Below are 16,528 nucleotides of genomic sequence, written 5' to 3' on the forward strand. Positions count from 1 at the left end.
GTATGGTTCTGAGGGAGGTATGGTTCAGCAGGGAGGTATGATTCAGCTGGGCTGGGAGGTATGGTTCAGCAGGGAGGTATGGTTCAGCTGGGAGGTATGGTTCAGCAGGGAGGAATGGTTCAGCTGGGAGGTATGGTTCAGCTGGGAGGTATGGTTCAGCTGGGAGGTATGGTTCAACTGGGAGGTATGGTTCAGCTGGGAGGTATGGTTCAGCAGGGAGGTATGTTTCAGCAGGGAGGTATGGTTCAGCAGGGAGGTATGGTTCAGCAGGGAGGTATGGTTCAGCAGGGAGGTATGGTTCAGCTGGGAGGTATGGTTCAGCAGGGAGGTATGGTTCAGCAGGAAGGTATGGTTCAGCAGGGAGGTGTGGTTCAGCTGGGAGGTATGGTTCAGCATGGAGGTATGGTTCAGCAGGGAGGTATGGTTCAGCTGGAAGGTATGGTTCAGCTGGGAGGTATAGTTCAGCATGGATGTATGGTTCAGCAGGGAGGTATGGTTCAGCTGGAAGGTATGGTTCAGCAGCGAGGTATAGTTCAGCATGGAGGTATGGTTCAGCAGGGAAGTATGGTTCAGCTGGAAGGTATGGTTCAGCAGGGAGGTATAGTTCAGCAGGGAGGTATGGTTCAGCTGGGAGGTATGGTTCAGCTGGAAGGTATGGTTCAGCAGGAAGGTATGGTTCAGCAGGGAGGTATGGTTCAGCAGGGAGGTATGGTTCAGCAGGGAGGTATGGTTCAGCATGGAGGTATTGTTCAGCATGGAGGTATGGTTCAGCTGGGAGGTATGGTTCAGCAGGGAGGTATGGTTCAGCTAGCAAAAAAACCGATATGTTGTTATAAATCATCTCAGCGTAAAAAAATATGACTAATAGTATCAAATACTGTACAAATATTGTAACAATGTCAAGTTTTCTTTTAACTTAAAATGTGGTTGTTGACTTATAATGCTTAGCTCAGGTCTGTAAGAAAAAGGTTGATTTAATGCTTCCTTCTCCATTTTGTACCATGATCATTGTCAATGACTTACTAGCTAGCAGATGTGGACTGGGACTAGAAATCAGTCCTGCTATTTCACACAGCCTATTTGAATTATATATTTCACACGACCATTTGAATTATGTATATATACTGTATATAATTCAAATGGGCCGTATGAAATATATAATTCAAATAGGCTGTGTGAAATAGCAGGACTGATTTCTAGTCCCAGTCCACATCTGCTAGCTAGTAAGTCATTGACAATGATCATGGTACAAAATGGAGAAGGAAGCATTAAATCAATCAATATATATATTTTTTTAAATCTTCCTTGTTCTGTAGTCCATCTGCAGGTTCTGCTGTTGGTTGGCTTGGTGACATTCTGTCTCTGTCTAATCCTGGGTTGTGTGTTGTGCTGGAAGAGGAGTAAGACCTGTCCTCTCCAAGACCAGGAGCCTAGAACACCACCACCACCTGGTGACACCATGACCCTGGGAGTCCAGGCACAGAGACCCGCTTCACCTCATCCTCCCCAGGCAGGGACCACCACAACCAGGCAGCAGGACGAGGATCTAGACGGGGAGGTGGTGGATTACCCCACCACCTTCAGCAGCTCTACTCCCTCCGATGACGACTTCACCACCCTTCCCCTCTCCTCCCATCGCTCCTCCCGTGGATCCTCCTCCGAGCACAAGGAGCAGCATTCCAAGTCCTACTTCCCCCTGCGTCGTCTATCCACACCCTCCATCGCCTCCCCGCACTACAAGCCCATGAACTCCCACCATGGCGGTGGACGCTCCTCTTTCCCCTCCCTCCCTCGTCTGGGTCTCATCTCCAAGACTCGCCAGACTCTGGAGCGGAGTTGCTCCATCACGGGACACAGCCTGTACAGCGAGCGCAGAAGACTCACCAGTACATCCTCATACCATACTCCTTCCACCTGCGCCCCCGAGGATGGCCACTTCGCCCCCATCCCACTCCACACCCTCCACTACGGGTCCAGCTGCAGAGCACCAGCTCGGCCGGCCCCAACCCTCCACTTCACCATGTCCTTCTCCTCAGAGAAAGGCACCCTGAGCATCACGGTCCTCAGCCTGACCGGAACCACTCACCGCCTGGGGGAGGTGTCTGTGATGGCCAACCTAGCCCCTCTGTGCCCCTGCCCGCTCCAGGCCTCCACCCTCTGTAGCCCCAGCCTTAGCCCCAACTCCAGCCTTAGCCCTGGGCCTAATCCGGACCCCCACACCCTGGGCTTGACCATGAAGGCTGGTTCCCTGGAGGAACTTCAGCGCTGTGTGCTCAGACTGGTCGTGTACACACGAAACCTACCCAGCCTGAGGGGCTCTCTGCTGGGTGAACTAGAGATACAGCTGCGGGGAAAGGACTGGAAGACAGATCATTCCATCTATTGTACTAAGGAGCTTAGCCCCAAGAAGTGGAAGCTAAAAAAGGTAGTGGTCTTTGGTGGTTTGAATTGATGTGTTCAGCAAAATATAATTGTGATGGTGATACTGATGACGTGTTAAGAATTGACTTCTGTGATCTGTGTGAAGAGGACATGGATGAGTTTATCAATTGAATCAGTGTAAATTAGGTTAATGTATTGTATTGGAAAGAGCATTAGTATGAGAGAGATGATACATCTACTGGTGTTTTGAATTGACGTCAGTCTGGGGATCTGTGACGAAGAGATCTACGGGTGAACATGGGATTGTTATAACCAAGACAGATGGAGGTTGTGATTTTATCATTTGAAATGAGGTTAATGGTAATGTAGATGAGCATTTTAGTATGAAAGACAGCGTGAAGATAAAAATAGGTTACATCGATCAAATTAATTCATATTTTCTTCTGTTATGTCGTGTTACGTGCAGCGTCAAGGGTAAGACCTGCTCTGTGATAGCAGGGATCATGGTACAGGCTTAGTTAGTGTCCTTTAGTCATGTGACAATGATCCAAGCAGTCCAGCGCACTTTGACATTATTAACTGTACTCTGCTGTATGAAAACAGTCCGTCTGGGTGCGTTCCAGAACCGTTTGCAAAGCAATTGTTTTGCTGCACAAATGAACCACTGAATGAATGCCACGGCATCTCGATCGCAGTCAGTTGGGCATCGGATTGCGATGTTATATTGATGTGATTACTGACGTTACATGATTAACATTTATCCAGGTGTTGTGAGATTTGGTACTCAACTGACGGCCTGGAACATGGCCAATCACACTCTCAGAGAAATGTTTTACCTTTATTTAACTAGGCAAGTCAGTTAAGAACAAATTCTTATTTTCAATGACGGCCTGGGAACAGTGGGTTAACTGCCTGTTCAGGGGCAGAACGACAGATTTGTACCTTGTCAGCTCGGGGATTTGAACTTGCAACCTTTCAGTTACTAGTCCAACACTCTAACCACTAGGCTACCCTGTGTCCCAAGGCTTGTTTTGTAAGGCTACAGGTTGTCTGTGACAGAATTCCATGCCTTCTAGATTGCTTACAGTCGGGCATCAGATTGTTTGCCCTTTTTACCTTTGACCCCATGCAGAGCCTGACCTCCCAGGATGCGGCGACCAGTAGAGGACTGAGCCTCAGCCCACAGGTCCAGGGTCAGCTGTTTATTCTGCTCCAGTATCAGACCCTGGCCCACCGCGTCAAGGCCATGGTCCTCCAAGCAGATAACCTGGCCAACCTTACACCAGGTAACCCAACCTCACACCAACACACTAGGAGCACCAGGTAACCCAACCTCACACCAACACACTAGGAGCACCAGGTAACCCAACCTCACACACTAGGAGCACCAGGTAACCCAACCTCACACACTAGGAGCACCAGGTAACCCAACCTCACACACTAGGAGCACCAGGTAACCCAACCTCACACCAACACACTAGGAGCATCAGGTAACCCAACCTCACACCAACACACTAGGAGCACCAGGTAACCCAACCTCACACACTAGGAGCATCAGGTAACCCATCCTCACACCAACACACTAGGAGCATCAGGTAACCCAACCTCACACACTAGGCGCACCAGGTAACCCAACCTCACACACTAGGAGCACCAGGTAACCCAACCTCACACACTAGGAGCATCAGGTAACCCAACCTCACACCAACACACTAGGAGCACCAGGTAACCCAACCTCACACACTAGGAGCACCAGGTAACCCAACCTCACACCAACACACTAGGAGCACCAGGTAACCCAACCTCACACACTAGGAGCACCAGGTAACCCAACCTCACACACTGAGAGCACCAGGTAACCCAACCGCACACCAACACACTAGGAGCACCAGGTAACCCAACCTCACACACTAAGAGTACCAGGTAAACTACTTTGTCTCTAACTTTGTCTCTCTGTATCTGGTCAACCTCACGTATAGGAGCAAACCCATACACTAGGAGAAACAGATGGAACATCTCTCCCTCTCTGTCTCTGACTCTTGGTCCCAATCTCTCCCCTCTCCCCCTTTCTTTCTTTCTTTCTTTCTTTCTTTCTTTCTTTCTTTCTTTCTTTCTTTCTTTCTTTCTCTGTCTCCTTCCCCATCTCTCTCCCTCTGCATCTACCTGGGTTCTATTCCCTCACCAAACAGCCATATTGTGTTCATCCATCCAGCCAGATCCAGACATTATGTAAGGTCGTTGAGCTGCGTGGGTTGTTGCCCTGGCCTCTGAGATTTGCTTTTTAGGGCCAGAGGTAACAGTAAAGTAAACCCTCATGTTTGCTTTTAATGTTTTGGGGATTAAATGATGTCTTACAGGAGCCAAATTAATGCAGCAGGAGATCATCCCTTCTTTTTTTTATGACATTGTGATTGTGGTTTAATCCTCTCTGTCTCTCTCTTCACAATCCTCCAGACAATGTTTCAATCCCATCTAGCCCAGTGCTGATTTAAAGAGCTGCTTCTTGGTTGGTCAGCTTTAGACTGACAGTTTAATGCTGGGATACTGGAATGAGAGTGTAATTTATAGCATCGATCCAGCCTTCCTGTTCACTGTTGTGGATTAAATGCCTCTCGGACTCTAGAATAAAATGTGATATGTTTATTATATTCATATTAAATCATATTTCTTTGCTGAATAGGTGCATCTATGTGATTATTGTTGGTCCTCTCTTACCACAGCTGCTCTATTTCTATATCTGGAAGTGCTGTAGTAATACTGTAGTAATACTGTAGTAATAACCTGAAGCAGTTAGCATTTGTGTTGTTGAAGAGAGGTAGAGGAGTCTGATATTTGTATACGTCTCTACTCTCTACAGACTCCCATGTGGTGATCAACCTGCGTCATGACGGGTTGGTGATCGGAACCCAAGAGACCAAGGGTGTGGGCGGGGCCAACACCCCCTTCCTGTTTGACCTGCCCCCTGGTGATGTGACTACGCTGCCCCTCGTGATGGAGTTCATTGTCATGCAGGTAGGAGGAGCTACTTTCCTCTGCTTTTCATATGACATATGATTACCTCACATCACATCTGTAAAAAAAGAAATAGAAGAAATAGCATAACCCCTTCTATAATTGACATTGTAGACATTTAACAGACACTTATCCAGAGCGACTTAGTCAGTGCATTCAACTAAAGTAGGAAAAACAACCACATATAAAGATCACAACTATTGCAAGTAAAACCTTCTCCCCCCCCCCCCCCACACTGTGACAGGAGCACGTGTACTCCAATAACACGGTGCTGGGGAGAGTTCTGATTGGTCCAGAGGCTCCAGAGACGGGACGTTCTCATTGGAGGGACATGTGTAGCCAGGGTCAGGTGGAGAGGGCCCGCTGGCACACCGTCGAACAAGAACCTTTGGAAAACAATACAAAACAATCAGACTCCAGAACATTGGGATACTAAACTAATAACAGGACAGATCCGGCTTGGGCCGGATTACCGAATGGGCACGCAGGATTACCGGCCCCCCAGATAGTTTATGATAGTAAAATGTGTAAAATAGCAGAAAATTTGCTTCAAAACGGCAACATTTTCTCATAGCCTAGATCCAACCAATTACACTCCAGAATTCTGAGATACTGACCAACCAGAACCTCTATAGGACATCATCAGCCAATCTCTGATGTACTCTGGACAATTCAACCAGTTCACCTTTGGCCCTGATGGACTCTGAGACAGCCATACCATGAGAAAATCCATTGGCTAGAAAGCCATGAAGACCTCTTCCCACCAACATTTTCCTGGGATTGAGCAGATCATAGACTGCTAATATAGCTGGATGGAGTGATACTGTACCATCTGGTGAGCATGTGAGCATGACTGGAAGTGAACGTGAGCATGACTGGAAGTGAACGTGAGCATGACTGGAAGTGAACGTGAGCATGACTGGAAGTGAATGTGAGCATGACTGGAAGTGAACGCGAGCATGACTGGAAGTGAACGCGAGCATGACTGGAAGTGAACGCGAGCATGACTGGAAGTGAACGCGAGCATGACTGGAAGTGAACGTGAGCATGACTGGAAGTGAACGCGAGCATGACTTTTTGGAGAGACACTTGAAAAGGAAAACTTGCATGCTTTAAACTGGCATTTGAACTGGAGAATACAAGCATTGAATATGATATAATCATACCGCTTGGTGGAGGTACTGTAGCTGTGTACTGTAAATACACTACATGACCAAAAGTATGTGCTCGTCAAACATCTCATTCCAAGAATAGGCATTAATATGGAGTTGGTCCCCCCTTTGCAGCAAAACAGTTTCCACTCTTCTGGGAAGGCGACTTTCTACTAGATGTTGGAACATTGCTGCGGGGACTTTCTTCCATTCAGCGACAAGAGCATTAGTGAGGTCGGCACTGATGTTGGGCGATTAGGCCTGGTTCGCAGTCAGCATTCCAATTCATCCCAAAGGTGTTCGATGGGGTTGAAGTCAGGGCTCTGTGCAGGCCTGTCAAGTTTTTCCACACCAATCTCGACAAACCCATTTCATGAAGCTCCTAACGAACAGTTATTGTGCTGTCATTGCTTCCAGAGGAGGTTTGGAACTCGGTAGTGAGTGTTGCAAGTGACGACAGAAGATTTTTAAGCACGCTTCTGCACTCGTCGGTCCCATTCTGTGAACGTGTGTGGCCTACCACTTCAGGACTGAGCCGTTGTTGCTCCTAGACGTTTCCATTTCACAATAACAGCACTTACAGTTGACCGGGGCAGCTCTAGCAGGGCAGAAATTTGATGAACTGACTTGTTGGACTTGTTGGCATCCTATGACGGTGCCACGTTTAAAGTCACTGAGCTCTTCAGTACGGGCCATTCTACTGCCAATGTTTGGCTATGGAGATTGCATGGCGGTGTGCTGGATTTTAGAATCTACTAATTTGAAGGGGTGTCCACATACTTGTCTTGAGATGTTGCTTCAATATATCCACATAATTTTCCTCCCCTCATGATGTCATCTATTTTGTGAAGTGCACCAGTCCCTCCTGCAGCAAAGCACCCCCGCAACATGATGCTGCCACCCCCGTGCTTCACAGTTGGGATGGTGTTCTTCGGCTTTCGAGCTTCCCCCTTTTTCCTCCAATCATAACGATGGTCATTATGGCCAAACAGTTTTATTTTTGTTTCATCAGACCAGAGGACATTTCTTCAAAAAGTACGGTCTTTGTCCCCATGTGCAGTTGCAAACCATAGTCTGGCTTTTTTATGGCGGTTTTGGAGCAGTGGCTTCTTCCTTGCTGAGCGGCCTTTCAGGTTATGTTGATATAGGACTCGTTTTACTGTGGATATAGATACTTTTGTACCTTGTACTATTTATACTTGCGTACTATTGTTTGTACAGGTGAACGTGGTACCTTCAGGCGTTTGGAAATTGCTCCCAAGGATGACCCAGACTTGGCTGATTTATTTTGATTTTCCCATGATGTCAAGCAAAGAGGCACTGAGTTTGAAGGTAGGCCTTGAAATACATCCACAGGGAAACCTCCAATTGACTCACATGCTTCTGTCAGAAGCTTTTAAAGCCATGACATCATTTTGTGGAATTTTCCCAGCTGCTTAATGGCACAGTCAACTTAGTGTATGTGAACTTCTGACCCACTGGAATTGTGATAAAGTGAATTATAAATGAAATAATCGGTCTGTAAACTATTGTTGGAAAAATTACTTGTGTCATGCGCAAAGTAGATGTCCTAACCGACTTGCCAAAACTATAATTTGTTAACAAGAAATTTGTGGAATGGTTGAAAAATGAGTTTTAATGACTCCATCCTAAGTGTATGTAAACTTCCGACTGCAACTGCACCAGTCAAAAGTTTGGACACACCTACTTGTTCAAGGGCTTTTCTGCTGGTTGAGAGAATACCAAGAGTCTGCAAGGCTGTCATCAAGGCAAAGGGTGGCTACTTTGAAGAATCTCAAAAATAAAATATATGTTTTTGTTACTACATGATTCCATATGTTATTTCATAGTTTATATGTCTCACTATTATTCTACAATGTTGAAAATAAAGAAAAAACCCTTGAATGAGTAGGTGTGTCCACATTTCTGACTGGTACTGTATGGAAATAAAGTACTTTTAAAAATGTCTAAAAAACTGCTTTCACTTTGTCATTATGGGGTATTGTATGTAGATTGATGAGGATTTGTTTTTATTTAATGCATTTCAGAATATGGCTGTAACATAAGAAAACATGGAAAAAGGGGGAGGGGTCTGAATACTTTCCGAATGCACTGTAGACAGATAGATCTTTAACACCTCCTCCAGGGACACCATCTGTAGTTCTGCCCTCACCTGGCCCCAATCCACCTCCTCCAGGGACACCATCTGTAGTTCTGCCCTTACCTGGCCCAAAACCACCTCCTCCAGGGACACCATCTGTAGTTCTGCCCTCACTTGGCCCCAATCCACCTCCTCCAGGGTTACCATCTGTAGTTCTGCCCACACCTGGCCCAAAACCACCTCCTCCAGGGACACCATCTGTAGTTCTGCCCTCACCTGGCCCCAATCCACCTCCTCCAGGGACACCATCTGTAGTTCTGCCCTCACTTGGCCCCAATCCACCTCCTCCAGGGTTACCATCTGTAGTTCTGCCCACACCTGGCCCAAAACCACCTCCTCCAGGGACACCATCTGTAGTTCTGCCCTCACTTGGCCCCAATCCACCTCCTCCAGGGTTACCATCTGTAGTTCTGCCCACACCTGGCCCAAAACCACCTCCTGCAGGGACACCATCTGTAGTTCTGCCCTCACCTGGCCCCAATCCACCTCCTCCAGGGACACCATCTGTAGTTCTGCCCTCACCTGGCCCCAATCCACCTCCTCCAGGGTTACCATCTGTAGTTCTGCCCTCACCTGGCCCCAATCCACCTCCTCCAGGGACACCATGTGTAGCTCTGCCCTCACCTGGCCAAAAACCACAATTTCCAGGGACACCATCTGTAGTTCTGTCCTCACCTGGCCCAAATCCACCTCCTCCAGGGACACCATCTGTAGTTCTGCCCTCACCTGGCCCCAATCCACCTCCTCCAGGGACACCATCTGTAGTTCTGTCCTCACCTGGCCCAAAACAACCTCCTCCAGGGACACCATCTGTAGCTCTGCCCTCACCTGGCCCCAATCCACCTCCTCCAGGGACACCATCTGTAGTTCTGCCCTCACCTGGCCCCAATCCACCTCCTCCAGGGACACCATCTGTAGTTCTGCCCTTACCTGGCCCCAAACCACCTCCTCCAGGGACACCATCTGTTGTTCTGCCCTCACTTGGCCCCAATCCACCTCCTCCAGGGACACCATCTGTAGTTCTGCCCTCACCTGGCCCAAAACCACCTCCTCCAGGGACACCATCTGTAGTTCTGCCCACACCTGGCCCAAAACCACCTCCTCCAGGGACACCATCTGTAGTTCTGCCCTCACTTGGCCCCAATCCACCTCCTCCAGGGTTACCATCTGTAGTTCTGCCCACACCTGGCCCAAAACCACCTCCTCCAGGGACACCATCTGTAGTTCTGCCCTCACCTGGCCCCAATCCACCTCCTCCAGGGACACCATCTGTAGTTCTGCCCTCACCTGGCCCCAATCCACCTCCTCCAGGGTTACCATCTGTAGTTCTGCCCTCACCTGGCCCCAATCCACCTCCTCCAGGGACACCATCTGTAGTTCTGCCCTTACCTGGCCCCAAACCACCTCCTCCAGGGACACCATCTGTAGTTCTGCCCTCACTTGGCCCCAATCCACCTCCTCCAGGGACACCATCTGTAGTTCTGCCCTCACCTGGCCCAAAACCACCTCCTCCAGGGACACCATCTGTAGTTCTGCCCACACCTGGCCCAAAACCACCTCCTCCAGGGACACCATCTGTAGTTCTGCCCTCACTTGGCCCCAATCCACCTCCTCCAGGGTTACCATCTGTAGTTCTGCCCACACCTGGCCCAAAACCACCTCCTCCAGGGACACCATCTGTAGTTCTGCCCTCACCTGGCCCCAATCCACCTCCTACAGGGACACCATCTGTAGTTCTGCCCTCACCTGGCCCCAATCCACCTCCTCCAGGGTTACCATCTGTAGTTCTGCCCTCACCTGGCCCCAATCCACCTCCTCCAGGGACACCATCTGTAGCTCTGCCCTCACCTGGCCAAAAACCACCATTTCCAGGGACACCATCTGTAGTTCTGTCCTCACCTGGCCCAAATCCACCTCCTCCAGGGACACCATCTGTAGTTCTGTCCTCACCTGGCCCAAATCCACCTCCTCCAGGGACACCATCTGTAGTTCTGCCCTCACCTGGCCCCAATCCACCTCCTCCAGGGACACCATCTGTAGTTCTGCCCTCACCTGGCCCCAATCCACCTCCTCCAGGGACACCATCTGTAGTTCTGCCCTCACCTGGCCCCAATCCACCTCCTCCAGGGTTACCATCTGTAGTTCTGCCCTCACCTGGCCCCAATCCACCTCCTCCAGGGACACCATCTGTAGCTCTGCCCTCACCTGGCCAAAAACCACCATTTCCAGGGACACCATCTGTAGTTCTGTCCTCACCTGGCCCAAATCCACCTCCTCCAGGGACACCATCTGTAGTCCTGCCCTCACCTGGCCCCAATCCACCTCCTCCAGGGACACCATCTGTAGTTCTGCCCTCACCTGGCCCAAAACCACCTCCTCCAGGGACACCATCTGTAGCTCTGCCCTCACCTGGCCCCAATCCACCTCCTCCAGGGACACCATCTGTAGCTCGGCCCTCACCTGGCCCAAAACCACCATTTCCAGGGACACCATCTGTAGCTCGGCCCTCACCTGGCCCCAATCCACCTCCTCCAGGGACACCATCTGTAGTTCTGCCCTCACTTGGCCCCAATCCACCTCCTCCAGGGTTACCATCTGTAGTTCTGCCCACACCTGGCCCAAAACCACCTCCTGCAGGGACACCATCTGTAGTTCTGCCCTCACCTGGCCCCAATCCACCTCCTCCAGGGACACCATCTGTAGTTCTGCCCTCACCTGGCCCCAATCCACCTCCTCCAGGGTTACCATCTGTAGTTCTGCCCTCACCTGGCCCCAATCCACCTCCTCCAGGGACACCATCTGTAGCTCTGCCCTCACCTGGCCAAAAACCACCATTTCCAGGGACACCATCTGTAGTTCTGTCCTCACCTGGCCCAAATCCACCTCCTCCAGGGACACCATCTGTTGTTCTGCCCTCACCTGGCCCCAATCCACCTCCTCCAGGGACACCATCTGTAGCTCTGCCCTCACCTGGCCCCAATCCACCTCCTCCAGGGACACCATCTGTAGCTCACCTGGCCCAAAACCACCATTTCCAGGGACACCATCTGTAGCTCTGCCCTCACCTGGCCCCAATCCACCTCCTCCAGGGACACCATCTGTAGTTCTGCCCTCACTTGGCCCCAATCCACCTCCTCCAGGGTTACCATCTGTAGTTCTGCCCACACCTGGCCCAAAACCACCTCCTGCAGGGACACCATCTGTAGTTCTGCCCTCACCTGGCCCCAATCCACCTCCTCCAGGGACACCATCTGTAGTTCTGCCCTCACCTGGCCCCAATCCACCTCCTCCAGGGTTACCATCTGTAGTTCTGCCCTCACCTGGCCCCAATCCACCTCCTCCAGGGACACCATGTGTAGCTCTGCCCTCACCTGGCCAAAAACCACAATTTCCAGGGACACCATCTGTAGTTCTGTCCTCACCTGGCCCAAATCCACCTCCTCCAGGGACACCATCTGTAGTTCTGCCCTCACCTGGCCCCAATCCACCTCCTCCAGGGACACCATCTGTAGTTCTGTCCTCACCTGGCCCAAAACAACCTCCTCCAGGGACACCATCTGTAGCTCTGCCCTCACCTGGCCCCAATCCACCTCCTCCAGGGACACCATCTGTAGTTCTGCCCTCACCTGGCCCCAATCCACCTCCTCCAGGGACACCATCTGTATCTCTGCCCTCACCTGGCCCCAATCCACCTCCTCCAGGGACACCATCTGTAGTTCTGCCCTTACCTGGCCCCAAACCACCTCCTCCAGGGACACCATCTGTTGTTCTGCCCTCACTTGGCCCCAATCCACCTCCTCCAGGGACACCATCTGTAGTTCTGCCCTCACCTGGCCCAAAACCACCTCCTCCAGGGACACCATCTGTAGTTCTGCCCTCACCTGGCCCCAAAACCACCTCCTCCAGGGACACCATCTGTAGTTCTGCCCTCACCTGGCCCCAATCCACCTCCTCCAGGGTTACCATCTGTAGTTCTGCCCTCACCTGGCCCCAATCCACCTCCTCCAGGGACACCATCTGTAGTTCTGCCCTTACCTGGCCCCAAACCACCTCCTCCAGGGACACCATCTGTAGTTCTGCCCTCACTTGGCCCCAATCCACCTCCTCCAGGGACACCATCTGTAGTTCTGCCCTCACCTGGCCCAAAACCACCTCCTCCAGGGACACCATCTGTAGTTCTGCCCACACCTGGCCCAAAACCACCTCTTCCAGGGACACCATCTGTAGTTCTGCCCTCACTTGGCCCCAATCCACCTCCTCCAGGGTTACCATCTGTAGTTCTGCCCACACCTGGCCCAAAACCACCTCCTCCAGGGACACCATCTGTAGTTCTGCCCTCACCTGGCCCCAATCCACCTCCTCCAGGGACACCATCTGTAGTTCTGCCCTCACCTGGCCCCAATCCACCTCCTCCAGGGTTACCATCTGTAGTTCTGCCCTCACCTGGCCCCAATCCACCTCCTCCAGGGACACCATCTGTAGCTCTGCCCTCACCTGGCCAAAAACCACCATTTCCAGGGACACCATCTGTAGTTCTGTCCTCACCTGGCCCAAATCCACCTCCTCCAGGGACACCATCTGTAGTTCTGCCCTCACCTGGCCCCAATCCACCTCCTCCAGGGACACCATCTGTAGTTCTGCCCTCACCTGGCCCCAATCCACCTCCTCCAGGGACACCATCTGTAGTTCTGCCCTCACCTGGCCCCAATCCACCTCCTCCAGGGTTACCATCTGTAGTTCTGCCCTCACATGGCCCCAATCCACCTCCTCCAGGGACACCATCTGTAGCTCTGCCCTCACCTGGCCAAAAACCACCATTTCCAGGGACACCATCTGTAGTTCTGTCCTCACCTGGCCCAAATCCACCTCCTCCAGGGACACCATCTGTAGTTCTGCCCTCACCTGGCCCCAATCCACCTCCTCCAGGGACACCATCTGTAGTTCTGCCCTCACCTGGCCCAAAACCACCTCCTCCAGGGACACCATCTGTAGCTCTGCCCTCACCTGGCCCCAATCCACCTCCTCCAGGGACACCATCTGTAGCTCGGCCCTCACCTGGCCCAAAACCACCATTTCCAGGGACACCATCTGTAGCTCGGCCCTCACCTGGCCCCAATCCACCTCCTCCAGGGACACCATCTGTAGCTCGGCCCTCACCTGGCCCAAAACCACCATTTCCAGGGACACCATCTGTAGCTCGGCCCTCACCTGGCCCCAATCCACCTCCTCCAGGGACACCATCTGTAGCTCGGCCCTCACCTGGCCCCAATCCACCTCCTCCAGGGACACCATCTGTAGCTCGGCCCTCACCTGGCCCAGCTCACTCTCCGACTCCTCCTAAGACACCTGTGCAGCCTGTGTCTGTAGTGGTATACTAGGACATAACAAATGTAAAATGTTCCTTTGTCTCTGTATAAATCCAGATGTATTGCATTTAGAGTCTAGAGACAGACAACAGAAAGACACGGTTATGGTTAATCAGAATTCAAACATTACTATGCTTATGCAAGTCGTCCTAGTTCTAAAATCTAGATCCATAGAAAATACTAAAAAGTTATATATATTGAATAATCGGCTCATACTCACTCTGTCTCTGTTCCTTTATCAGAAGTGTGTACTCCTTCCCCACCTGCAGAGGACAACAGTAAAAAACAGGAGTTTATCGCCCCCTTGTGCTCTGTGCCATCAAGATATAAAGTTTAATATCAAAATATGAGGCTTCACCCCAAAATATGAGGTTTAATCCCAAAATATGAGGTTTAATCCCAAAATATGAGGTTTAATCCCAAAATATGAGGGTTGCATTTTACCTTTGAGTTTGTTGTGCAGAGTCCGACTCATGCTGCTCTCCAGCTCCAGACTGTTGTTTACAAGCATCCAGCTCTACCTTCAACAGATAACCAGTATATTTTATGACTCTGCTCAGCTCTACCTTCAACAGATAACCAGTATATTTTCTGACTCAGCTCTACCTTCAACAGATAACCAGTATATTTTCTGCTCAGCTCAGCTCTACCTTCAACAGATAACCAGTATATTTTATGACTCTGCTCAGCTCTACCTTCAACAGATAACCAGTATATTTTCTGACTCAGCTCTACCTTCAACAGATAACCAGTATATTTTCTGCTCAGCTCAGCTCTACCTTCAACAGATAACCAGTATATTTTATGTCTCTGCTCAGCTCTACCTTCAACAGATAACCAGTATATTTTATGTCTCTGCTCAGCTCTACCTTCAACAGATAACCAGTATATTTTCTGCTCAGCTCAGCTCTACCTTCAACAGATAACCAGTATATTTTATGACTCTGCTCAGCTCTACCTTCAACAGATAACCAGTATATTTTATGACTCTGCTCAGCTCTACCTTCAACAGATAACCAGTATATTTTATGACTCTGCTCAGCTCTACCTTCAACAGATAACCAGTATATTTTATGACTCTGCTCAGCTCTACCTTCAACAGATAACCAGTATATTTTATGACTCTGCTCAGCTCTACCTTCAACAGATAACCAGTATATTTTCTGCTCAGCTCTACCTTCAACAGATAACCAGTATATTTTCTGCTCAGCTCAGCTCTACCTTCAACAGATAACCAGTATATGGCCCACTGGCCCAGTGCAGAAGAAGATTCTGAATCTCTTCTCTGAGGAAGACCAGATGTATTAGTAATGTTATGGTTATAAGCATAGACAGTCAGGGATGTATATTTGTACATGCTCAGGGTATCATGTAGTGTACACATCACGGAAGGTCCGTACTCACTTGTCTCTCTGCCCCTCTCTCTCTGAAGTGACTCAAACCTCCACCATCAGCTGTCCTTTTCTTGAAGCTGGAATCAACATATTACACATCAACAGTTTTTAATAGTACAGACAGCACTATAATGCTAATCTGAATCAACTCAAATTTATTTATATAGCCCGTCGTACATCAGCTGATATCTCAAAGTGCTGTACAGAAACCCAGGCTAAAACCCCAAACAGCAAGCAATGCAGGTGTAGAAGCACGGTGGCTAGGAAAAACTCCCTAGAAAGGCCAAAACCTAGGAAGAAACCTAGAGAGGAACCAGGCTATGAGGGGTGGCCAGTCCTCTTCTGGCTGTGCTGGGTGGAGATTATAAACCTAGAGAGGAACCAGGCTATGAGGGGTGGCCAGTCCTCCTCTGGCTGTGCCAGGTAGAGAGGAACCAGGCTATGAGGGTTGGCCAGTCCTCTTCTGGCTGTACCAGGTAGAGAGGAACCAGGCTATGAGGGGTGGCCAGTCCTCTTCTGGCTGTGCTGTGCTGAATGAGTTTAATGTGGCCCCAATGGTACATAATATTGTACATCATGAATCATGTTATTGATTGGTTGGTTGGTTGGTCGAGACATCTTAATGGATGGATGGATGTCTAACAGGATACATTAGATATGATTTTACTAAATCGCCAGGGTTCTTCTCTCTGAGTTCCTCTAGTTCTGCCTAGGACGGTGTGCAGATCCATGGCCACATCCTGCCACTTCTCGCTCCAGCAGTTCTGCAATCTCTGATATTTCTGGTGACATGATGTGAGACATGACAATCCCATCATTAATACATGTGCGCATAGCTCTTGTGCATGATTTTCTAAGCGTAAATGTGTCAGACATTTTGTGTGTTTTTTTCTTCAAGGAGAGGCACAGATGAGCTTTTTCTTGATCACATGAATGAGTAGTTATTTGGGATGCATGATCTAGATCAGTGACTCTACGCAGAGCCTTTCTCAGGCCAATCCTTTTAAACATTTTGTGATAAAGTGTGTGGTGATGTTTTGCCAGTGCCATATCTCCAAACGT

At 49.8% G+C, this 16,528-nt stretch overlaps 1 protein-coding gene across 1 annotated transcript; it reads left to right on the forward strand.

Annotated features, from left to right (window-relative positions):
* Positions 1 to 564: 564 nt before the first annotated feature.
* On the forward strand, positions 565 to 8,473 carry LOC115145428 (uncharacterized). Its single transcript, XM_065002760.1, has 5 exons — positions 565 to 580; positions 1,317 to 2,430; positions 3,505 to 3,668; positions 5,240 to 5,394; positions 5,639 to 8,473. The coding sequence occupies exons 1-5, from the start codon at positions 565 to 567 to the stop codon at positions 5,828 to 5,830; spliced, it is 1,641 nt and encodes a 546-aa protein (XP_064858832.1). The 3' UTR covers positions 5,831 to 8,473.
* Positions 8,474 to 16,528: the final 8,055 nt, after the last annotated feature.

This window comes from Oncorhynchus nerka, linkage group LG17 (genome assembly GCF_034236695.1).
Source record: "Oncorhynchus nerka isolate Pitt River linkage group LG17, Oner_Uvic_2.0, whole genome shotgun sequence".
Taxonomy (NCBI): Eukaryota; Metazoa; Chordata; class Actinopteri; order Salmoniformes; family Salmonidae; genus Oncorhynchus; species Oncorhynchus nerka.

What these genes read in the sequence shown, in the direction of transcription:
- LOC115145428 (XM_065002760.1), top strand. An exon ending in TGGAAGCTAAAAAAGGTAGT is followed by an intron (nt 2,431 to 3,504) that starts GGTCTTTGGTGG and finishes TTTTACCTTTGA; the next exon opens with CCCCATGCAGAGCCTGACCT. An exon ending in TGGAGTTCATTGTCATGCAG is followed by an intron (nt 5,395 to 5,638) that starts GTAGGAGGAGCT and finishes ACACTGTGACAG; the next exon opens with GAGCACGTGTACTCCAATAA.